General features: G+C 46.3%; 1 protein-coding gene across 1 annotated transcript; it reads right to left on the bottom strand.

Annotated features, from left to right (window-relative positions):
• Positions 1 to 20,128: 20,128 nt before the first annotated feature.
• On the bottom strand, positions 20,129 to 24,974 carry EDN1 (endothelin 1). The gene is made up of 5 exons (XM_040588728.1): positions 24,619 to 24,974; positions 24,230 to 24,377; positions 23,092 to 23,250; positions 22,723 to 22,830; positions 20,129 to 21,407 (listed from the first exon to the last, which is right to left on the bottom strand). The coding sequence occupies exons 1-5, from the start codon at positions 24,680 to 24,682 to the stop codon at positions 21,269 to 21,271; spliced, it is 618 nt and encodes a 205-aa protein (XP_040444662.1). The 5' UTR covers positions 24,683 to 24,974; the 3' UTR covers positions 20,129 to 21,268.
• Between the last annotated feature and the right edge of the window lie 605 nt (positions 24,975 to 25,579).

Raw genomic sequence — 25,579 nt, forward strand, 5'->3', positions numbered from 1 at the left:
GATCATGCAAGGTGATGTCTGAGTCACTTGAACATGATTTCTTGCATTAAAACCCAGAAACACAGAACAAGAATCCCACCTCTGCTTCTCCCTTTTTGTGCCGTGATGCTCTTCTTGCAATACCAGCTAAGCAAGCCATTTTCTGGGGACCTTCCTGAAAAATTTATGTGTTGAAAGAAAGTTATGAAGAAGAAGTTGAAGAAGAAATTTATGTGTTGTAAACCTTGCGCAGCATGTGGGGGAAAGGAGGTGTTGGAGGAAGGGTCCATACTACTGGGAACATAGTAGCAGAGGGCTTTGCTAACTGGCATAATTTAGAACAGGATTGAGGATACACTGGGGGTGAAACAGAGAACTAGAAAGCTTTCACTAGGTCCCTGATTGTATGTGTAAGCTATCCACAAGGAAATTGTGCTGACATTTCTTGGGAGGGATTGTTAGCTGCTGAAAAGTCTCAATTTCTGGCAAAGTAGGGAAGAACCCCAATGGATGTGCTGCTTGCTTGCAGAAGAGCACATACAGCAGCTGTTTCAACCACGCAGGTGAGACTAACACGGTACCTGAGCTCCATATCACCAGCTAATAGATTTCTCAGAAACAGCACAAAAGAGCAGAATGACAGATGACAGCAAAGCGCTGAAGGTGTGCAAGGTTCCTGTGTTTGTCATTCGCACAGGGTAGCGTTCCCGCCAACATTTGTTGAAACTTGTATCCTTGATCAGGAATGACATTTTGTCATTTCTGCAAATGAACAAAATTCCTCTGTTGAAGAACTTGAAGTTTAAACAAAGCCAAAATTGCTCAATGCCATTAATAGGGCCCAGGCTGAGCTTTCATGCTGAAATAGCAACAATTCAGGGGAAAAAGGCAGTAGGTTAAGAAAGCAGCCAGGAGGCCCCAGAAGGGTGTAAATGATGCAAATCTCTGTTCTCCCAGTCAGCACCTTGTTCCAATTCTTTTCTATTTCTTCTCTGGTTCTTTTTTTCATGTACTTATTTTCTGCTAGGGTAAACTCCATTTGGATCCAGGAAGGTATAAGCATTCTTACCATGTTTGTGGTGAAGGGTACAAGTGACCTCTTACAGCGTGGGCCAGGTATGTGCTTAGCTGATGCTCAAATTCTGCCAGGTTTTCTCCAGAGCAGAAATAACTGGATAACGAACATAGGCTCCTTTCTTCTATTACTAAATTTCTTGTTCCAGGAAAGCATCCACTGATTTCTCCATGACTTCTGCTAAATAATGAATTCGTACAGCCTGCGGAACAGGGTCTTCAAGAGGGGGAACAACTATATTCGTACGGTTGTTCCTGTGGCTGTGATACTGTCTGGTTGTGGAAGCTAAACAAGTCTGAGGTCAGTTGAAGTGTCCCCATGTGAATGTCCACTGTGACCTTGACAAACTGAGTACAAACCTTGGCAAAAGCAGACCCCCAACACAGGCTGAATTTTAAATAACCTCGTTGTTGCTTTGGGGCTGACGGACAGGAATGGCAAAATACATTTCTGATGGAGAAGCCTAAATTTTCCTTCTAAAAATGAAGCTAATACTATGGATCCCAGGTTTATATCTATCTTCTGCACTTCAGCTACTCTCTTAGCTGTTTTATAAACCCTCTGGTTTATATCTGTGGTATAATCCATGTTGCAGCTGGGAAAGTGCCTGAATCCTGGTCCAGATATAGTCTATAGAATAACTGCAAGTAACACTCCGAGGCACAGAATTTTTTTCTGCAGTGAACTGATGGTCAGGTCCAATGCATACAGTTGTTGCACACAAATATATATGTACACACACACATGCATGTAAGTAGGTATAAATACATAGAAATATATTTATGCATGTGTCTGTGGCTAGGTACATGGTCTGCCCATCTTCTTGAAAGCACTGGCTTCCACTTAAGGGTGGCATTCCGACAAAGCATAATTATTTTGTTATGGAGAATCAGGTCATGGTTGCATGAGAAGGGAAATAAACCTAAAAGCTACTCCTCCTTCTCCTCCCTTCCCCCAGCAAGGAGATTTTCAGGTTTGAGGCTTCCGACAGGAGGAAGTCGTTAGGAGTCGTCTTCCAGGCAGATCCCATATCCGTGCCTGGCCAGCCGGTGAGCAGGCTCACAGCTCAACTCAGCGGCACATCCAAGGAATTTTGTCAGCCTCACTTCAGGCAGCAAAGAGGCAAGGAAACACCTGGGCCTTCTGCCAGTCCCCGTGTTTCAGTCCAGCCTCATCTGGGACATGCCCATCAAACACACCAGGCAGAAACAGCACAGAGGAGCGGATCTGAGCCCTGCCATGGCCCCCACAGCTCCATGGTACCCTACGTCTGAGCCAGCTGTGCAGAAACCCCAGGCTGGAGAGAAAAAGCTTTATTTTTCACCCTGCTCAAGCAGACCTAGGTCAGCATGCAACGTGTAGAACTGGGATGTCACAGGGTCACCCTTCCAGCACTCACACTATTTTAAGGACTTGATCAGTGTGGAAACACTCACTACTAGTAACAAAGACATTTTAACCGACCTTTCAATTTGTTTTGCTCAGTGACTACAGGGATGTTATTTTGCCTTCGTGATTCTGTGCACTCAGTATGACCTTTTAATCAATTTCAGGTGCATCAAAATAGCCTATTCCATTCTGGAATAAGATATTCCTTCCTGGGTTTAGAGGGTTTTTTTCTTGGTCAGTGCATACCTTTCAGAAATGCAGTAAGTAACATGAGTGAATCCTCCTGCCTGTAAGCCTAGAGCTCTCATTCAGCTGTAGATCTGCACTGTAAGAAACTGATTTTGGTTGGTTTGGGTTTTTTTTCCCCCCTTCAGTTTTGCCTTTAGGCTTGCTTTCAAGCTCCATAGATTTAGTGACTCACCTAAGAAGTCTGCTAGGGGAGCTCACAGATTTTTATTGCAGTGAAGAGTTGTGATATTTTCCAAAAAAACTGATCTATATACAATAATCTGTGCCTGTATATCCAGAAGAGTCCTCTTTTGGCAAGAAAGAGTACAATGGAAACCCAACAGTTGGTATTAGAAATAATTCAGTCCAAGCTGACCTGACAAAGAATCAAACTGTTAACCCAACAGCTCTTCATCAGTCTACATAGACCAGATTGATGACCCCAGGCAAGGACAATCACTCACACTTCATTTCCTAAGGATTATAGAGGCATCTCTTAGTAGTGAGTCATTTATTGTCCAAAAATTATGGGTAACCCAAGTAGCAGGCAACCCGCCACAAGACTGTCAAAGGCTGGCCAGAACAGAACATTGCTGGTTTTGAACATCCCCCCAGAAAGGCCAGCAATCAGCCGCAAACCGCTGTGTTTTGTGACTGGTGTCTGTAAGCGATGGCAGGTTTTGCTCCCTTCCTGCTTCTGCTCGGCTTTGGACCTGGTGGGAGCCAGGAGCTGCTGCACACAGTGCACTGCTGCTGCTAAATCTCACTCCATGCTGTGTTTGGTGGCGTTTTTCCTCCTATTAAGACAGCAGCTCCTACTGCACACGCAGTATCCCTCAGCACACCTGACTTCCAGCCGGGAAGGAAATCCACAACCCTGTGTATCATTTTGCAGAAGCTGCTCATTTGTGCCCTAATCTGATCTCTCTCTTCATCATTTCCAGACTAAGTCATGCACAGGCAACTTGATTGCTACAGCTCAGTGGAATGAGCTATATAAATGAAGTGCCCCGTTATCTGTTGCAGCACTAGCTAAACTAGCTGGCTGCAACAAGGCTTTTACTGCCCCACATCAGCCTCTCATGCCTTGGCACCACCATCAGTCTCACACAAGGTTTCAAAGGTTCATCTACTGTCCATGCTGTTTCTCCATCCTCTTCAGGCCAGTTCACACTGCTTCTTCTCTCTGTTGCATCTGGAGTCTTTCTTCCTCAGGCTCCTCTTCCAGACAACCTCTCCTCATCCAGGCCCCTTCTCCTCCCAGGGCCTTTCCTGCATCCTGGGGCACTCTCTCTCCTCCCTGTGCTTCTTCCAGGTCTCTCTTCATCCAGAACTCCCCTTCCATACCCCTTAGAGCTATTTAACTACTTAGCAGGAACCAGCCACAGCTGCACCTTATAAACACCAGCCAACCCACCGCCCCTGAAGCCAGCCCACAGCTGTATATTATCAATGTTAATTAACCCAGCTTCATTCCTCCATAATTCCTCTACAGTTATCTTTTTTTCCTTTATCATGCATCATTCTGGTCATTCTTTAAAAGGAAGAAATCTTCTATATGTATCTTCAATGATGAGAAAGGCTCCTTGTTCTTTCTTGGTCTCCCACATACACAGTCATTTGTCTGTCGTGCATTCACACACTCATCTCTCCTCTCTCTCTTGCATGTCCTTAGACCATCCTGGAGGTCCTGCTTTCTTATGTGTACTTTGGTACACAAAACACAATCAGGACAAAAGACTTGCACATCCTAATTAGCTTGGCTGATTTTGACTTGGTCTGGAGAGCCTTAAAACCTGAAAAGGCATTGAATATCAACCATGTGGCACTTCATACAACAAGGGAATATTTGTTTTCCTAGGTGAGCTACCCAGTACCAGCAGGCCTGACCTGCCTGGCCATGGGGTGAATGGAGCTGCAAGAAAACACTCTACTTTCCCAAGAACAGGCACAGGTTATCTTTTCTTTTAACCTTCCAGTTTGTTTCCCCTACTTGTTTGTTTGGGTTGTTTTACCCTCTACCCATTTGAGGTGTGTTTCTGGTTCAATGCCCCTGTAAAGGCCAGAGGAATTAGTGCTGCTGAAAGAAATCCAGTACTGAATTGCCCTTGTGCTGTCCCGACTTTGTTACGGCTTCAGTTCATTAAAACCAAGAGACGGGCAGCTGGAAGAGAGAGAGACCAGCTAGAGGGGGGCACTCGGGGCTGGACTGTGGTGAGTCTTCTTTAGGGGCCAGACCTGTTTTCTTTTGAAAAGAACATGATGAAAAACTCACAGCTGTGAGATGGCAGGCTGAGTAGGCAATGACATATTCCAGGCAACCTGGAGAAAGAGTGATAGATGCTCCATGCCCTAAGTTTCCTAAGTGTCTCCTCTCCGATTCCCACCGGCACTGCAGCTCAAGCTGCAGACGGGCACGTTGCATCCCTGCCTCACTTCCCCAGTTCCCTGTGCTCTGCTGGCTTATTCCTCCACACACCTCCCGGTCCTCTGATGTCCCTGAAAAGTGACCTCAGCAGGTCCCATTGCTGCTGTGGTGGGCTGCCTGCAGCTCCTCTCGGCTGTGGGCGTACCTGAGGGCCCATGGGCAAGAGCGTTTCTCTAGGTGGGATCCAGCTGTCATGCGTTTGTCACCTCTGTCCCAAGCAGATGGACAAGGCACCGCAGGATGAAGGCTGCAGTAGGGGAGAGATGGTACCTTCCCAAAGACTGCAAGACAGAGACACAGACAGCTGAAAAAAAGGGGGAGGTGAGATCAGACCCTCAGTTTGTCTCATTTTCTCAGAAAACTGAGATCTTTAGAAAGCTAAGTTTTGCTCAGCTATTAAAAATCAAACGTCCCAGGTCCCTCTGCTCTGCTTAAGCAAAATTACCAGAAGATCTAAAATAGGAATAGAGTCCTTGAGGCATGGTAGCAATAGAGTGACTTTCCCTATCAGTTCTCTAAAAGCTTGCTGTTGCTACACCAGTAATTGCAACAAGGGAGATGATCATTGTAACAGATTGTCCTATTTTTAACAACACACCAGGACTGAAATTTTTCTCCCTTCTCTATTCTCAGCTGTTATTCCTCTTTCCTTCTCTTCACATTTAACCATTTCATTCCTGCAAAAGGATGAAAAGAGTAGCTAAAGAATACAGGGGAAACAAATGACATAGGGAAAGTTCCTGAATGAAAAAGCCTTGTTTCTTCCATTTCAACAGAAAATTAAAAAAAAAAAAAAAAGTTTTGAAAATCAGACTCTGGACCACTTTTTTTTATTATTTCCCAAAGAATCCAGTACCTAATAAAAAGTATTTTGTTCGAAAATCATGCACCAGTTTAACAAACCACTGAAAATGAGTTCTGTACCTTGTAAACATATATCTGCTAAACAACATACATTGTGAATACTCAATGTGACTGAATAACCTGGGATTTGGAGGGAAACACACCAAAATTCCTTTGAAGTTATTTCTGTCTGGTGTGTCAGAGTTTACTAAGCTGTTTCCTAGGCTCTTGGTCAAACAACAGCAGCAATCATATAAAATATAATTAAAAATAGCTACTTATTAGGAAGAACAGATGGTGCATTCATATGCTACAAACTTGCAAAATTTTAGCAACCTCGAGTATCAAGTTCTTGAGTTGTAACATTTGCACTGGAAACTTGGTTGGCAAGTCAGAAGAAAACACTTTCAGATTACTGCAGAACTGTAAAAGAGGCGAGTGCTGACACATGAAATAAAATGCATCTATTTTTATGTCAAGTCCCGATAACAGTACATTTTTTCATTTTCAAATATAAAGAGAAGAAGAATTCAGATCTTTCCAGACTTGGCCAAGGCACCTGATTCACAATGGAAAATATTTTTATGTCTTATGTCAGCATTACTTTGTTCCAAATTAAGGGCTGTGGTACTGAAATCTTTCTTTTATGATAATGTCCATTTCTCACCAGTTCTCTTTTTCCCATAATAGCATCGTGTGTTGGAGACGCAACACAGGAGCATTTCAGTTTGCTCAGCTTTGTACATCAGTTTTCATCTACGTCTGAATGCAAAATTACATAATGAAATAGATCTTTTGTGATGCAACCCAGTGAAACCCTGGAGGAAGAATGCAACCTTGAAACCGAATTTCCCAAACAAATTAGTCTGAATAAGACTTTTAAACTGAAATATTACCAGAAAATTGGTTATATATATCGAAGGTGTCACCGCAAGCATTTAAGGGACAAGGCTGAAGACTCACATTTCCCTTTCAATTTAACTGGCTATCCCTGTTACTAGTTAATATCTGGAACTGAATGGCAAACTGTTATGTATGAATATGTTATATTCATGTTAGCAAAAGTTAAGTTCTTGAAAGATAAATCCATCAGCTGGGAATCAGAGAAGCATCCACATGGGAGAAGTGCTGGCATTTACTTAGACAAGTAGGGAAGGGTCGGTATCAGCAGCTGGAAAAGAGTGACACAAATTCCGAGCAATTGTGCACTTCACTGGGAGCTATGAACGGTGGGGCTGGGGCTGTCTAGCTCTCCCCATGACTCTGCAGCCCAGTTCAATGAATTCCTGAAGCCCCTATGAAAAGTCGTGCCCGATACTTTTTGGCACAGGCTGCAGTCTCACTGAAGTCATTGTGACTTGAAGAGTACCACAGGGGTGGGGCTTGCGTAAGACACTGCAGACTTTGCACCTCTGGCTTTCAGCTAATCTTTAATTGTCTACCAGAGGGGGTAGGACCAGGCATTACTCTGAACCTCAAAAGAAATCTGCTTCCTGCAAGATTTCCAGACAGATATATTTTCTGTGTAATCTGATGCTTTAGTCCCATTATTTACAGCCAGTTTATATCTCTAGTACCTTGGACTTCTCATTAACATCTCCTCTGGTGTCTCAGTGTGTGACTTCCACACCCTCCCTGTCTACCTTTCTCTTCTGCTCTTTCCCATAGTTGTAAACATTTCAGAAATTGGGTTGGTTGGACATGAATACTGACCATGGTTTTTATCCCTCTAACCACCTTCTGCTGCTTTTAGTGTTAATGCCACCACTCCCCTGGGAGGTGCCAGAAGGCGATGCCTGACCACGAAACTCACTTCCAGCAAGTGCCATCCTTACTGTCATTCCTCATTCAAGCCTACAGGTATCGCCTCAACCTTTTCAACAACATCCACCAGCGAGTAACATGGCTCCCTGTACCTCAGCGGAGCTCTTTGTGTCATTGCAATGCTGCGAAACACAAACACCAGTCTCTGTGAACTTGAGGGCAGCATGTCTACCAGGTAAACTGCTCATTAAACAAACAGTAGATAAGCTAAGCTTGCTTTATCTTTGCAGCTGCAGTCAGGTCTCTGGATTAAGAGACAAGTCAATAAAAGTTTATGTGCACTTGTTCCTAAGAGCACAAGAGGTAGACTGTTGTCCTCTCCTTTGTTTTCATCAGCAGTGAAAGGTCAAGATCAATTTACAAGTTATCTGTACCTTGATCATCTCATCCAGTGATGAGAAAAACAGTATTTCAGCTTATCCAAAGTAATAGTAGACACACATGTCACATTTGATTGGCTGTGAATATAAGAGACCTGAGAACGCTTTTTGCCAATACAATAGGTTTTTGCAGCAGCTAGCAGTACCCTCTGCTGTCAAACATTAATGAGAAATCAATTCAAATCAAGGTGGTTCCATCTCACAGCTTTGTTCTCTATCTTCGTCACAGAAAGTTACTTCAGATTTCACCGAGCACCCACCTCACTCAAAGCTAGCATCGCTGGTCACTGATGTCACCTAGATCTTCCAGGGCAGAGTGTAGTGGGGCTGGACCTGCTCAGTCCTCATGTTTGATGGCACTTGGGAAACTTCAGGTGGCCCATTCTGGCCTTGACTTTGTCACTAGCCAAACTTACACGGAGAAACAGGGTTTAAACTAGTTCAGTCAAGGAATGCCGGTGCGGTCTAAACGATCTGTCTTTCTGACAGTAGTCACACATGGCATGGGTTCACAAGGTTCCTCCAGATTGGGAGTGAGTGCTGTGAGAACTGATCTTCAGCGAGGTCCTGGCATGTGCCTCAATACTATTGAAAGCAACAGCTTCAGTGTTGTTTCTACATCCTTTCTAACCACACTGAAATTACTTATTTCCAGCAATGTTATTTGAACTGCTTCTTTTAATTATCATACTCTTCCCCTTTTTTCAGGGCAGAAGATTTCACAATGAGAGATTCTCCTGGAAGAGTACGATATAAATAACATCTCCTGGGTGTGACAAGTTCTCCAAATAGCTGACTAAGTCAGAAAAAAAGCATGAAGAAGTTGTTTGCTTTTTTTTTTTTTTAAAACTTTTTCTTTCAGTATGATAATCAAAACTATTCATCTCTTCCCCTGGAGCCAGCCCAGCTGTGTGAGGGTGGCAGACCAGGCTGCAGGAGCTTGCCTCACTCAACATTTCACGGGAACCAGATTCTCTCCAGCCTAGCTACCCTCCTGCTTCTTTCTTCCCTCTGTCTTGTTGCCTCCTCAGGATGTCCTAGAGTTAACTCAAGGTAATTAAGCCTGTCCTCGAAACCCAGTTGAAGAAGATGAGCTTCTCCTGCCAAGAGCCTCCGATTTTCTTCGCTGTACCTTCAGCTTATTGCAGAGCTGTTATACAGTGCATCTTGCTCTTGCTTGCCTCTTGGAACATATTGGAAGATTATGATTTCTCTGTGGGAAAACAATTGATAATAGCTGCCCTGCTATTCTTCTGTGGGAAATCCACATTACCCTTAAGAAAATTAGATACTGAATACAGTGGGCCCCAAAAAGATTTCCATCTGTTTAATATGGTTGCATCCCTCAAATGCTACTTCATGAAGGTAAGGTGGATGTGGTCCTGACTTCATCTCTGTGCCTGCCATCCCTCCATAGGCTCCTTCACAAGGTAAAGGGAGAAAGCCAGATGCTTCCAGAGGAAAGGTCCTCTCAGTTCAGGTGCATCAGTGAGATATGTAAATTAGGTAGGATTAAACTAGGCAGTTTTTTCCTACTGCCTCTCCACGTTCCCAGTAGATCCTTCCTGCACATTTACCACACTGTCCTATTTCTGGCCTCTCCATACCAGCCTGTCTTCCTGGCCCGTGCCCACCTCTTTTATAATATGCACAGGGCATAGTGCCTTGGAAGCTATCTCATTTCCTTGGAGAAGATCCCCTAGACTCTTTCCACTTAACCATTTCTCCTAAAATCAGGCTGGCTGTACCTCTCCTTTGCTCCACGACCATGGCTTGCTTAGTGGACGCTAACTAATCTGAAAATGTGTCTGCTTCTACACCCTTCGCTCAGCTAGGAGACATACTGGTACTTCAGGGTGAAGCATCCTGAGAATAAATTGTTCAGTATTGAATTGCCACTAAATTAATACCAGGCTGAGGGCTTAGAGCCGATCCCCCCGCTCTTCTCCTCGTGATGCATTCTCATTGTGCTCCCTGCCTGGGAAGGCAGCTTCTTGTTGGGAGTTTCATGGGACCCTTGGGGTCAGAAAGTGACATGCAACAAAAGGCTGTACAGACTGTGTCTCTTCAGTCTCACTTTGCTCTTGCATTGTTCCTACCTCTGTCCTGTTGTCTCTTGGATACGTAGCTCCCCAGAGTGCACAGTGATTCAGGCTGTCCTCCAGACCTCGGTTCAGAAGCCATATTTTGGGGGTAGTCCTTTTTTCTTCTGGGGCAGGCAACTGACACAAGCTTCCTTTCAGTTTGCTGCATGAGCTGGTGATGCGAAGTCATCCCCAAACCCTATTCCTCTTCACAAAAAGTTTCAGTTCTCCCTCCAGTGGAAGGCTGCACATTGCATCTAACTCCATTCAACATTAAGTAAGGAACTTTTTCATGTTTATTTCCCAGTCCTAAGGGCTTCTTGTGGCCTGAAGAAAAAAACCTCCCTATGGATCACCTGCACACTAGGTGTGATCAGTACCCAGGCTGAAGGTCTGGAGAACTTCCAGGGTTGGCAAGTCAGTGAAGAACTGGGCTGGAGAAGGGCAGGATCTCACTGTATAAGCCACGTGTGTCCATGTGCCATTTCCTTCACACAGTAACAGTCCATTAGTTAATGACATCTCCCTTATTTCTCCATAATGGACGCTATGATTTAAATCCAAGCGCTCCACAGTCTGGAGGACACCAGAGGGGAATTTCACCCTTAGGGAGCACCTTTTCTGCCCATGGTGAGGACAAGCCTCGGTGGCCAGGCCCCAGGTCGCTTTGGAGTAACCATACTGAACAGCATTACAAAACCTTACATTTATCTACAAGCTTTCAGGAAAGAATGGAAAGTGAAGCATCAGTCAGCACCTCCTGTTGTTCCAGGCTCATGCATGCACTCGGGTTGTGGTGTTCTGTTTTTCTAACGGGCTCTCTCTCATCAGAATAATCAGGCAGAGGAAAAGTGATCATACTGAAAGACAAGATTGCGTGCAAATAAGGTTTCCAGATGTGAGGCAGGTCCATGGTTGCTAGGCTGTGTTTTCAAAGCTTGGTGACTGGTAACAACTTCAGGTCCAAGCCCACAAACTTTGTTCCCAGGAGTAAGCCAGGCCCTGCTGGAGTGCTCTTGTTTTGTTATCACAACTGGAAAATGAGCAAACACTAGCAAGAGCAGGCCAAGGACTTTCCTTCAAATCCAAGCGCAATTATTGTACTGTTCTTCTAAAATGTCCTTTGCTTCTGATGGCCCAGGGAAAACGGGGTCCCAGATGACCCCGGTGGTGGTGCTGACACTCCCTGTGAGCTGGGCCGCTGGAAGCCAGGTTCTCATAACCCTGGGTACTGAGCAGTGAGCACCCCCCTTTCTGCCTCCTATTCAAAAATGACAGGCGTTCCTGCAAAGGGGCCCACCAGAATTCAGCCAAATTTTCCTTTCAGTTGGAACGAAGCATTGCTCCTCTCTCTGCATGGCCACCGCTGGTGACAGCCATCATCCCTCTCACACCTGCAGTCCTCAGAGGAGCATCTTGCTCAGTGAAGACCTGTTGCATGGGAGGACGACTTCTGCTCTGGTGCTGCCTCTTGCTAGAGGTCCAGCAAGCTCCCATCATTGATGCTGTGCTGGCTTGTGAGAGCTGAGGACACAACTCTCCTCGATCACATCTTAAGTATCCTTCTATACTTAGGTATATTTTTTCCACACACAAAAAAAAAAAAAAAAAAAAAAAAAGGTAGAGAGAAAGGAAGTCATCAGATGACTGTGTAAGAAAAACATGACCTCTGGAGTATCCATCCTAACCGCTCTGTAAAGGGGTCTGCTGTAAAAGAGCAAGTAACCTGCTCAAACAGCCCCAGGATGAGGTTTCCTTGGGTTCTCCATCATGTGGTGGTCATGATATGCTCTTGCAATACAGGTCTAGGACCAAATTCTGCACATGAGGTTGTACCGATGGGGTACAGTACCCATAGGGAATCTGTTTGGCTAAATATTGTCTTGTTCCTTCAGATCAACAAAGACAAGTTCACACTAAAAAAGCCTGGAAAATACAATCATTGCTGGGTGGAGTGGACTCCAGCCACTTACAGCCATATGCAGATGAAGCCATAGCAGAAGCTTGTAGCCCAGCTCCTGGCGCTCTGCTGTGCTGTAATGACAAGCCCAGAGGCGAAGGAGGTGTGTGCCGGCAGATCGCAGTGAGCTCTGCCTCTGGGAGAGGCAGCATGTCCCCAGGAACAGACTGGCTGGGCTCCCAGTAAAGGCTGGACACTGGAAGCTATGAATGGCATTTCTGTTCTACTTTACCCTGAAGATGCTGCCATTCCCCATGATGCTGCTTATCATCCAAACTTTTCCCGCCTTGCCTTTCTGCCCTTCTTTTCGGCAATTTTCTCTTGCGGGATGGACAGACCATCCCAAGTGGCTGAGGGTGAGATCCAGAGGCTGTCCTGCGTCCTGCTTGATGTTCATCTGGGCTGGCCTGCTTTTCAGGTGGTCTCTCTCTCTCCCTCCTTACCAAGACTCACTCCTGCAGCAATGCCTGACTTTTTTTGGCCAGGGTGCTGGGAACAGACGGAAATGAGTATTTGCAGGCACTTTGAACTGTCTCCTGAATAAAAAGGAGAAAACTAAAGGATCCCCAGACTGCAGGGATTATTGGTTTTATAACGATTTCAATAGCTCCATCAGCGGTGGCATGTAAAAGGAGCTCATCATTTATAAATTGACTGTTCCAGGGATCAAAGGCCTGTCAGGGCAACAATTAGTTCTGGTAATTTATCAGCTGTTTAAGCTTGTCAGGTGGAGAGAGAAGGGCAGTTCTGCATCAGCTACCCTGCAAAGTTGTTACTGTAGCCAGAGCCAGGTAGGATGTGCAGGTCAGTCATTTGCTAAATATTTCATGTCCTCCAATGTTTTGTCAGTCTTTCCGATACCTGATCCAATGTGGTTAGGCTGTCAGGTGAAAAGGAGGCATCTCTTAGCACACTAATGTCACCCAAGCCATAGGTTCTTTGTCTCGTTAACAATGCCCCTGTCAAATCCCTGCTGAGCAGCTAAATGAACTGGAATGCAGCAAAAAGAAGGGGAAAAAAATAAAAACCCAAACCCAACCGCCCAACCAAAACCTGTGGTCTGTTTTTAATTAGCCTATAAACCATTCAGAGCTCTCCAACTGTGCTGTCCGGAGAGAGAAAACTGATGGCAAATACACTCTCTCCTTGTAGACCTCATAGTAAAAAAATCCGTGTAAACAATATGAGCTTATTTGAACAGATGAGAAGCCTGGGCAAAAGCAACTGTTCTGCATAACAGTGCCTGGACAGAGCGCTGTGAACAGCAGCACCCTTGGCGATGCGTCCTTTGCAAAGGCGCCTACAGAATTCGGCTATCCTGCCCAGAGCTCTCCTCACTGGGGATAAAAAAGACAGCCATTGAGGCAGAGAGCTCCTTGAGTCCAGAACTCTCTGGCAAAATATGTCGTACAACATCAGGAGGACCTTTGTTACATTATGTTCCATTGCATTACATGTGTGCATGCTGCCACGCTTACAAGTACACGTGCAGAGATGGCGAATGCTTCAAGTTTCCCCCGGTGAACTCTGTTGAACACACTCTTTGCAGGACCTGATAATGTAGTTATACAGTCACATACACTTTTATTAGAATGGTATCTTTCTTATTTGCTATGTGGCTGGACTCAATTCTGCACTTTCCTACACTGACAGCTCTTTTTTGCAACTCTTTTTCAAACCTGCTTTCCATGTATAAAACACAGGTTTAATTAATTTGTAATGTGGACCACCAAAAAGTTTCCAGTGGAAGTGCAAACTTTTCCAGGAATTTCACATATGCAGGTTGTTGTAAAGCACATATGAACTTGCATCCCTTAATCACGTTTCATGGCTTTTCAGATGTTCACAGATCACAGGCTGAAAAAAAGGCTGTGATCACAGCTTCATACAGCAGCAGCTCGTAAAAGCTGTGTTTGGTCACAGGAATGGCACAGAAACACTTTGAGAGAAGAAAAATATAGGAGCGGGGAAGGAAAGGCTGTCGTTTGCTTAGAAAGCTGACCCCTGTGCATATATAGACATTTATAGAAATGTTTATGGAGATAAATAATTACTCAGCAGAAAGCGGTTAGTTCAAAGAATAAATTTTTACGGTACAGTAATAGCCAGCCAACTTTCTGACTTGCCTGGAGGGTCAACAGCAGAACCAGCGATCCGTAAGGCATTGCCAATTCAGGGCAAAGGACGGCACTCACAGGAGCTTCCCTCTTCAGCCAGGTGAAAGACATCCTTGGGCTTATGATGAAGGAGACTCAGGGTGAATTAAAATTAAATGAACAGCCTCGATACACATTGTTTGGAAGCCACTGGAAAGCACACTGCTGCAAAGCATCCAGCTGGATGAGTGCTGGGAATGATGTAATGGTTTGCAGAGATCCAGGAGGAAAAAGAGCAGGCCAAGTCCTCAGGAAAAGCCTAAGATTTTAGAAAGATAGAAGTAAAGTTTCTGGGGAAATGATGAAAAGATTCTTCTTATGAATACACGGAAGAAATGTGGATCTCTGTAGATGTATGTGGATTTCACAGTCACATACTATTGCTGCAGGGCTGATACACTGGAAAACCTGATGAAATCCGCAGTGTTCCTCCAAACTCACCTGAATGATGCCAGTTTAGTCCACCCATAGGGAAACCGGGATGAGTGGAGAGCCCTCCCGACTGAGATGCTTTCTCAGAGAAATCTGCTATAAGATACTGATAAACCACGTGGGGTCACTTTGAGACGACAGGTCTCCGATGAGCAGCTGCCATCGTGGCAGCACCTGGGGTGAGCCCACAGCCACGTGGGGACCATGGTTTATGTTTCCAAGGGACAAAGCAGGGCTGCTGGTGTGACTTGTGACTTGCAGCCATCCTCTCCCCCGTCCCTTGAGGAGCATGCCCGCAGCATGCAGGGTAGGCTCTGTGCAGCCCAGCAATGATTGCTCTTTTCAGCAGCATGGGTTCTTGGTCGCCTTGCCATATAATGAAGCCAGCTGCCTGATGGATGTGCTGGTCAGCCTGTGTGCAAGAAAGAAATGTCTCCCCTGAGGTCAGATGAGATGTATAGTCATGAGGGAAGAACCCAGACAGCATTCTCAAGGCACCTTTCCTGCAGATAATAGGGTTCTTGGTTTGTGCTTGCTTGTGCTACTGGAGGAATGCTCACCTAAAGCGGATGAGCAAGTTCAGGGTATGAGAAAGTACAGGAAAAGTCCTTGCTCCCTCGAGGAGGCAGTTTGGTCCTGCAAAGCTCCCAGCATCTTGGATCCTTCAAAGCTTCCAGGCAGTCTGTGCACATTTACATGCCCACATTTTCATGAGCAGCTGATGGCCACACAGTTTAACTCTTTGCAGGGCTGAGCTTTTCTGGTTAAATAAATCACTTTTAAGAGATCCCAGCTACTTGGAAATGCTTCCACAGGCAAATAAACAACTTAAAGACCTGGATGTTTCTGATAAGAATACGACAGGCACCATTTGCGCAATTTTTCTGTCCCCTCTAGTTTGATGAATTTGTGATATTCAAAGTTTTAGTCTGTGAATATCACTGCTTTATACTCCTGTTAGAAATCAGAGAGGATGAAAATAAGAAGCAGAATTAAAACAGACCTCTTGCAACCATGGGACTGAAAGGAAGACAAGAAAGATGTCAAGAGGAGAAGCTCTGGTCCATCAAACCATTCAGTGCATGTGGCTACCTTTGCACAAGAATTCCTTAGGGCATCAGCTAATTTTTCATGATAGGCACTTCACCAAGTGCTTGGCTGAATTGTGTCTGGGAAAAAGAGACGGAGAAAAAAGAAGAAAATGTAAATCCAATACATAAGACCAAAATACAGTGCTGCTTTCTCCTTGCCAGACTAGAGGTTGGATTTGTTTCTAGTGACTGGCACATTACATACATTTTTCCTCTAGCTAGAAAAAAGTTAGGTCTAGGGTTGTTGTTTTTTTTTTTTTAAAAAAAATTATTTCTTGAGGGGGAAAACCACAGCAACAACAGTGCGGGCTTGAATTACAGTTGGTGAACTCAAATCATTTCTGCAGCCCCCAAAATAGCTGGAGAGGTCAATGAAACCGCAAACTCCACAGGGCTCATCCATTTCTGAATGCAGCTTTCTTGAGCCAGAGGCAAACTGTCCCATTGCTTACCAAAGTGATATTTATCTAATTTGTTACCAGAAAATGCTTGCAGGAGGAAAAAAAAAAAAACAACAAAACAACAAAAAAACCCCAACCCAGACCAAGAGCAGCAAGAGCTGCTGGAGCCCTATGCTAGCATCAGCAAAGCAGTGTCCATCTGCTCCCCCCATCCCCTGCCCCGTGCTGGTATCAGAAAGAACAAAACCTTTCTGGGTCAAATTTTGGTCTCCTTTTCACTGGCAGAAAGGATGCCTCAAAAGCTGAGGGAATTGTTGGCTGACCGACTGACCCAGTGGACTTCAGGCAGAACTCAGGTCTCCTTGACCTGATCAGAGCAGTCCCGGGCACACCGCTAAGACATACCAACCGATTGTTTAACCATATTGAGAAATAGCAAAATAGGCTTCCCTATCATTTTTCACCTAGCTCAGATTTGATCAGGAGATAGAAAATAAAGAAAGACACGAACACCCATTCCGGCTAAGTTTCCAAAATGTCGTTTGCACGATGTTTACCTCGGGAAAAACGATCCTGCTGCTATCTTTGTACTTTATCTGTGGCTCTCTGTCTCTTCACATACTTACACTCACCATCACAGCTTCCAAACATTCTCCTCTAATTAATCAAAAACTCTGTCCTTTTGTTTCCTAGGTCACAAAGGAAGAACAGTAAATTAAATAAAGATATTGGCCGAGCACGGAAGCTGGATTTCTAACCAAGGAACCTAATAATAGCACCGTGATGCAGGCAAAGTCAAAATTGATATAGTTTTATATACACAGAGGCAAACAGTTAAGCGTGAAGAAAGTAAACATCAGATAGGATTCAAACAGCGGTTTATCCAGCTCAGTCTGTGTTTGTAAATATAAAAGCCTGTTGTGGTGGCTAAATTTATCCTAATGTAAGGAAATATGAACAAAGAGGCTGGTATTTGGTAACTTCTATAGGCAACATTAGGACATCCTGCGTGAATTATTTTGGGGCAGTTCGTGATAACATGGTGCAGATTAGCATTGCCATTTCTGGAAAAAAATTAAGTCAGAATTACGTAGATAAGATGCAAAGAATTTCAGTAGCATTGTAGTATTTTCCTGACTTGAAGCCTGACTCACATGTCGAAGCTTTGTTTTATTGTATACCTTGTTTTGATAGATAGTCAAAACACCCTTTAACCAGAGAAAATAAAAATAAACCAGCTGAGCAAGAAAGAATTACACACAGCATTGAATCAAAATAAGTATGGCATGCTTGATTTCCGAGAGGAATAGTTGTTTTTTCCTGCAAAATTTTTGCTAATTCAGAAATGGCCATCCTGAGCCCAGGAAAAATCAGAGGAGGGAAATGCAATTTGGTAACAGCCTGGGAATGGGGCATTTCCCTGCTCTTGATCCTAGCTGGAATTTCCATACATCAGGTGTATTTTAGGACCATTAGAGTATGGCCACGCTGGAAGGTGGTGGCCCTCTTCTCTAGGTGCTTCCCTTCGTCCTTCTCAAATTTCATCCTGGATTAGAAGAACCTTTCACTTGGAAACAGATCACAGTCACAAAAGATTTTACTTTTTAAGAGAAAAAGTGCGATTAGTTGTAGTTGGAAGAACGAGAGCCCTGACTCCGCAGCCTTGCTTCTGCAGTCACCACAATGTTTCCGTTGGCTTCAGGTAGAATATTTTTTTTGCTCAGGTCGTTTATTATAAGTAAGAATGTACTTTTACACGGCTCTTTGTTCAGTGCCATCAATCCGAGCACATGCCATGCCTCTCCTTTCACCCCGGGCTCTGGCCTGAGTGGTTGAATCTCTTTCTGCCATGGAGCTCACTTTGAGAAGGAGCAAACCTCTGGGGCAGACCCTGGTGCTTGCACATGAGCCAGCCTTCAGATAAAATGCTTCATGTTCCCTTTTGCTTATTCAGAGACAAACAGACTGTTAAATTCTGGTTTTCGGTCCAGCTCATTAATGCAAACCAGGGTAACCTACAGTTTATGCTTCTATGCCAGAAGGTAAATAGTGCAGGAGCAGGGGCAGGGATGCATCCCCCCCGGCTCCGCCGCATGCAGCCAGACCCCTGATACAGGCTGGGCACCATGAAACAGCTTTGGCCACTCTTCCCAAAGCCTGCAAGCCCCTGGCATCGGGGCATCTCACCTTCTTTGTGCTCTTTGTGTTGCTGCTCGGGCTCAATGTTCTTACTTCACCTTGCATGGCTCTGGGGACGTGCCTTCCCAAAAGGCTGGCGGGTGCCCTTCGCCACCCAAAACTGCAGCGTGAGCAAGCAGCGGGGTCAGTTTACAGAGAAGGAAAGGAGGAAGAAAGCCAGCTTTCGAGTCCAGGCATGAGCAGAGTAAACCCTAGAAGGAACAGGTTTATTTTTAGGATGGTCTCTCAAGAATCCTTTAAACGCTGGCCAGGAATTTGGGCTACTAAATCTCACACACAGCACCATTTAGCCTGGCCACCTACAAAATCCAGATAGCCAGCCTTGATAATGGCACAGGCGCTGCTGCGGCACTCCTCTGCTCTCAGCATCACTCCTCTCCTCTGGTTTTTTCCTGGGAGCGATAAGAGGAGCAACTGGGATGGGGATGCCAATGCGCAGCCCCTTCCCTAGCAGGGGGACCCCACACCACTCACTCCCCTGCTGTGCAGGCTGGGTGAGCGCCTCGACTGCTTGCTTGTTTATTTTCCCTGCCAAAGGCAACTACTGGTAGGGGAAGAAATGGAAGACCAGGGAGCGTTAGTGAGGTCTCTTCACACCTGACAGGGGTCACTGCTCCATGCGCATCCTGAGCAGTGAGCGTGGGTGATGCAGAGATCAAAGGGTGGCTCTAGGGGCTGCATCCTGCCCTGCAGAAGCACAGGGGCTCCTGGTTCCTTCCCCCTGCCTGGGCCAGGCTGCCAGCACAGCCATCTCTTCGCTGAATTACTGCTCCAAAACACAGCAGAACAGCATGAAGGAAACACAATATGGGCTTTATCCAACCTTAGGGTGTTTGAGAATGAAAAATGCTGCAGACAAATGAATACTGACAAGAAATGCAGAACAACTTCAGAAATTTTTAACGATGACTGCTGTCAGTGTTTGTAAGTGTCACACACCTTATACTGTATTTGTAAAAGTTTGCTTTTTTAAAAAAACCCCAAACTACTCAGTTTTATCCATGGTCTAACTCTTGTGCTTTTTTTCCCTACAGTGTCAGAGATAGTTAAATCCGTTTATTTGCTTTGCTTTAAGTATCTTTCCAGCTATAACCACTCTAGGCCAGTGTCTGAAGACATGCAAAGTGTGACTGTTGCTCTAGCTCTTTCCTGGGCTTGGGCCAGGCTCCATTGAGGTCTCCCTCTTAAGCTTGCATGGGCTGGGCTGAGGCTTTCAGGATAGCATGGTAATAAGTAACATAACACTGCCTGGTGCAATGTAGTCCACAAAGCATCCACCGTGTGCATTTTCTCCTCTAGTTCATCTCTATCCAACCCCTTATTTGCCATATTTTAATGGTACAGTAAATCCACCATTAGAATTTGCACTGTTGGATGCAAACCACATCAGCTATGTGAGAGTGCTGCTCCAGCATAAATTCATTTGGCCAATTCAAATTTTGCCATGAAGTTTTAATGAGCAAGCCTGAAGCTAGAACAAGTATTATCTGTTGTCTCACACCTGGCACAAACTTTCTGTGTTGTGATTTGGCTGACCAGACAGAAAGGCAAGCAAGTGCACATGCTTCATCTAGGTCAGCTCTGTACGTGGGGCTATCTACCTCCATGATCATGGAGCCACAGCCTACAGAAAAGCGGAGCATATGAAAAACAAGCCAGTACAGTAATTAAAAATATTTATTTCTGAAGATATTTACCTCGATAGGCATAAAGCATTTCCCAATTTCATACAGAAATACATAAGACATGCATAGACCAATATGGCCTACTTTAATGGGTATTCAACATGGTAAATATAATGAAGAACTTGTGTGAATATAAATACAAAACAAAAAAAAAGCACATAAGATTCAACCTTTCAGCAAATTCAACAACGTGAATAAATTCACTGCTATAAACATTCACCCAATATTAGCCTTTTGACATAATTCGAAACAACCCTTTGTCTCGATGTACAAGGCACTGAATAAATCTCACAACAGCCTCTGGTTCGCCCCCACTTCAGTGCATTTTTGGTGGCATGTAAGACACAACAATTTCTATTATTAGAGCTTCACTTAGCCAAATATCCTTGTTATGGGAAACCTAGTAGTGTCCTCTAACTTTTATTTTCTGTTGAAGAGTCCTTTGGTATCCAAACACAAAGGACATTGACTATGCAAACAACCACAATGTCTAACCCACATTCAGATAACTCTGGTTGTACAACTAAACTAGGAATCTGAAAAAAGGCAAAGGGTTGCAGCTGATTAGTAAAGGCAATAACAAGGTGTAAAAATACTCTAGCAGGAGTGCAACAAACAGTACGCGAGGTAGACATGTATATATGCAGTAAGTCCTGATAAAAGTAGCACTGTGGCTTTTTCATTTTTGCATTTTAATCAGAAGGTACAGTTTTTCGCTTTGAAGTTTGTCCACTCAGATCTTGCTTTCTGTCCTTTCTAAGCACATCTGTGAGGTCTTCCTTGCAAGACGCTTTTGATGTAGACCCTGAAAGCTGCTCAACTGATGGGTAACATTCCAGAAGCAATATTTAAGTGTTTCCTCAGAAAGATGGCTTTTCATGTATGTTACTCCTGATTCCCCTTCATCCCCTCTATCCATCCATCTGAACTCCAAAATGATGAAATCCTTTCCTTTTATACCTCCAAATGCAGGACTTCCTTAGTGTTTTGCTCTGCTGTGCAAACACTTGGACAGAGAGGCCCTTCGCCATCGTGGAATGTTAGAAGTCAAGAGAGAGTTTTGGTGACGCTTTGTCAGCAAGTGTGATGAGAAAGATTTGGAAAGATCTTCCCACTAGGATGCTTTCAGGCTTTCCCAAATGCTTTGCCTTTTGTTCGCCCTGTTATGTTTCAGCTTCCGCCCTTTCTGGAGCTCAGCCTTCAGCTTTGCGATACTGAAGGAAGCTTTGATACTGTTCCCAATGGCTTCCAGCCTGCAAAACCCCAAGAAATTTATTGTTACAATAATGAAGATGCATCTCCAGTGTGCAGACATTCAGTTTTTGATTAAATAAACCTCAGTCTAGATTTCTGCCATGGGATCCTCAAACTGCTGATTGCTACACCTCTGTCACAACTACGCTAACTTAAGCCACTTGAAATATTGGATTCAGAAATTAAATGCAAACGTTAATATAAGTTAAAATATTAATTTAAATACAGATGCCCTAGACTTCCTTAAATAGCATGTATCCAGTCAAGAGGTCTTCAGCGTTATTCTTTTCAGCTGTTTTGTTTCTTTTAGGTAAACCTGATCCTGCTTCCAATGAATGGGTGCTTTTTTCAAGTAAGCCAGCAAGCCAGCCCCGTTTTCAAAAATTATTTCAGAATTCCAGGGCTTAACTCTCACTCAAAATTATCAGGCTGCCTGCTCATACAAATCCTGTTCCGCTTGTGAAAATAGCACTAAAGAGTCTTCTTCTGTAGGGGCAAACTTCTGTGTGCCATACGCTGATATGGCTGGACTAACACTCAGCTTCAAAGCTGACTTCACCTCCATGGGGTTCCCAGCTGCACCAGGGCCAGCGCACGCGTCTCTGACCTGCACTGTGAAGTGCTGCTGCTGCCTCCTGCTACTCAACTGACTGTGTGCAGACCTCAAAGGGAAGTCTTGAAATTTACTACTTAATGTCAAATTTTAAATTGGGTTTAAATATTAATTTAGTCTTTTTTTTCCCTTTCCTCCACCTTTTTGCAGCCATTCCCATCGCTAACATCCAGTACTCATTTCACACAGGTTTATCGGGCATTGTAAGAGATAAGGCAGATAGACACCTGTCTCCTGCATTCTAAAAAGCCAGACAGATCTGGACAGATCAATAATCATCTTTTTTCCCCTCCAGTAAAACAAGGTATCTAAGAAAAGGCATCCCAATTCCGTTTCACATTAGAATAGTTGGGACATGATGGTTTTTTAAGTAGTGAAGATAGGGCACGAGCTCACTAAAATGACAGGCTCTATTTATTTGTCAGTACTTCATACTCTTCTGAAGCGTGGTGTATCTTTAGGCCTTACGAGTAAGCCTACTTCCTCCAAGCAAATGGAGGATGCAAGGCAGAGCTCAGCACTCTTGTCTTCACAGGCTACAAACCCACTGCGTGAAGAAGAACCCTCAAGATACCCTCACCAATCCCTCTGTAACTCTCAAGCTGAGATCACCAGCTGAGCCCAAGGCTGACCCGAAGGCAGGTGAACTGTGCTCTCTATTGCTACTCTGGGGAACTACAACAGGATGAGGAGAAACTCACCGCTTCATTTTCTTGCTGTCAATGAGCTGTCGGTTCATGCATTTGGGTCCAATGCAATTGCCAGCTTTGGTGCGGTGACGTGAGGTTTTCTCCACCGTGGACTGAGCCCTGTGAAGAGTGAAAAGGCACTGCTGTTAAAAAAAAAAGTCTGCAGTCCACAAGGTGAGGCACCTCATCAAAAACACTTCTCAAGGCATGTATTAAGCAATCTTTCTGGGCCAAACCATAGTATGTATCATAGCAGCGTGAGCACTCAGGTAGGAGGCAAGGCTTTGGGGAGATTATTCACTCAGCAAGTGCCAAAATGAGTAAGTCTACCACAACTTTTTACATGCACTGCCTTTTAAAGAGTAGCAACAATAGACGCACCAGAGATCTTTTCCTGTCTGGCAGAAGTTCAGACATTTCTTGTCCTTCTGGTTGGCACATCGGCATCTGCTGCTAGGTTCAGCGAGCATCTCTGGCACCACGTCCTTCAGCGATCTTCTGGATCGAGAAGGGCCTCCGAGACCATATGGAACAGTCTTCCTATGATCAAAGAGACAACATGAAAGTCATTCAAATAATTCTGTGGCTTCAAAACAGTGGGGGATTTGGGGCAACCTTATCAATGGGATCGATTGCATGAGTAAAGGTTGTGGGATTGGGAATGCCTCATTGGTCATAATTTCCATGCAAATGCTTCTGATCATCTTGCAATGTATTCATTAGCATGGCTACTGACAAGGCTAATGACCTTCTAATTGTGATTTCATGAGGCTGCCATGCCTCCCTGTGCAATAGAAAGCAATAAAACCTCATCTCTTTGAACTTTGGCAACTGCCAACATCGAAAGCAGCAATAAAAGTGAGGAGCAGATCCTCTGCGCTCCGAGGAAACCCAGCAGCAGAACAAATGACCTGAGCCAGTGGCTGCAGCACTAGGTGAGGCTCTGGCTCCCTACTTTTTGGTGAAGAAAGCGTAGAAACAGACCCTGCACATCGCTCTGTTAACACGTGGGATGTGATAATTCACAGCAGAGAGCAGCAAGAGGTGGCAAGGAGCCGCCCCATGTCAAAGTAAGCTTTCTAGCCTCCCAACTTGACAGAAAGAAAAACGGTCAGACAAATTCAAGCTGGCAAAATCATACTTTTGGCATTCAGTCTGCTTCTGATTCATAGCAAAAAGTATCCCGCAGCCTTTGCTGAGCGGCATCCAAAGGAAATACGCCTGTCCAGATTTTAGAAACGCAGGTGTTAGGGCTGTTAGGAGCTACCTGCTCAATCTAGGTGGTCAAACCCTGCATGCTTCCTCCTCTGAACTCGGCAGAAAAGCGGGGGGGGGGGGGGGGGGGGGGGGGGGGGGGCGGGGAGAGCAAGAGAAACCGTGAAAGTATATTCCTTCCTCCCCTTCCCATTTCTGCAGGGGGGTTTATGGTTCTTAATTTTTCCCTCCCCCGCCCCGGGAGAAGAAAACCCAGTCGTCTGCAAACCCAGCAAGTGCCGCAGCCCCCCGCAGGTCCACTCACTCGGGGGTGTTGATCCAGATGATGTCGAGGTGGCAGAAGTAGACGCACTCCTCGTCCAGCAGCGAGGAGCAGGAGCAGCGCCGGGCGCGGCGGTGCGCGGCGTCGGGGGGCGGCGGGGCGCCCGCTTCGGCTGCAGGGGCTGCGGGGGCTGCGGGAGGGAGCGGCAGAGCTCAGCACCCGCGGCCACCACCCGCGGTCCCCACCGCCGGTCCCCACCCGCGGTCCCCACCCGCGGCCACCGCGCACCCCGCGCATCCCCGTCCGCCGCATCCCGTCGCACCCCGCAGCTCCACGGCGGCTCGCCCCGGCGTCTCTCCCCGGGGACCACCGGGCAGCCCCCAGCCCCACCTCGCAGGACCGGCCCCGAGCGGCGGGGCACCGGCACGTACCTGCCGGCAGCAGCCCCGGGCACAGCACGAAGAGCAGCGAGACGAGCATCTGGGAGTAATCCATAGCAGGCGGCGAAGAGCGGGCGGGGAAAAAATAATAATAAAATAAAATAAAAAAGAGGGGGGAAAACTAATAAAAGAGAAAAAAGCGGGGACGGGCTGTGCCGGCGGCGGGACGAGCAGCCGTGTGCCGTGCCCGGGGCGCAGCGCGGGGGCTGGCAGCGGCTCGGTGCTCCCCGGCGCGTCTGGCTGGCGCGGCGGTCCCCGGCGCCCTTTTATAGCGAACCCCCATGGAGCGGGTAAACAGCCCCGGCGCTATTTTATCCCGAGACAATGTTATTCTGCTATTAGTCACCGCGCGGCAACGTGCGGGCCGAGATAAGGCCGGGCTGGAAAGGAAATCGCCTGCAAACTTCAGAGCGGCGGGGGGCGGCGGCGGGGGGGGCCGGGGGCGACCCGGGGGAGGGGCGGGGCTGGGGGGGCGCCGCGGGCAGCGCTGCGGGCGGGCCGCCAGGGGGCGCCCTGCGCCTCCACCTGAGGGAGCGGGCGGGCGGGCGGCTGGCGGCGGCGCGGCGGGCCGGCGGCGGGGCTCCGTGGCCCTCGCCATAACAACAATAATTACCGTGATTATTGTCAGCGCTGCTGTTGCTGTTGATGGTTGGCACAGCAGCGGGGCCGGCCGGGCGGCGGCAGGCGCGGTGCCGCCCGCGGTGGAAGGTGTCGCGGCCGCCCGGCCTGGGGCTCTGGGCTCGGTCCGCTGCTCCCGCCGCCGTCCCGGACTGAGGAGCCGCCGAGGGTCCCCTCCCGCCGCCGTCCCGGCCTGAGGACCCGCCGAGGGACCCGGGGACACGCCGAGGGACCCCTCCCGCCCTTTCTCAGGCGGCCGGAGGGCCGGGGTCTCAGGGGGGTGACGGGTTGAGGGGGCCTGTCCCCAGCCCGCTCCCCGCGGCCCGGCCGGCTG

Source organism: Falco naumanni, chromosome 3 (assembly GCF_017639655.2).
Source record: "Falco naumanni isolate bFalNau1 chromosome 3, bFalNau1.pat, whole genome shotgun sequence".
Classification (NCBI taxonomy): Eukaryota; Metazoa; Chordata; class Aves; order Falconiformes; family Falconidae; genus Falco; species Falco naumanni.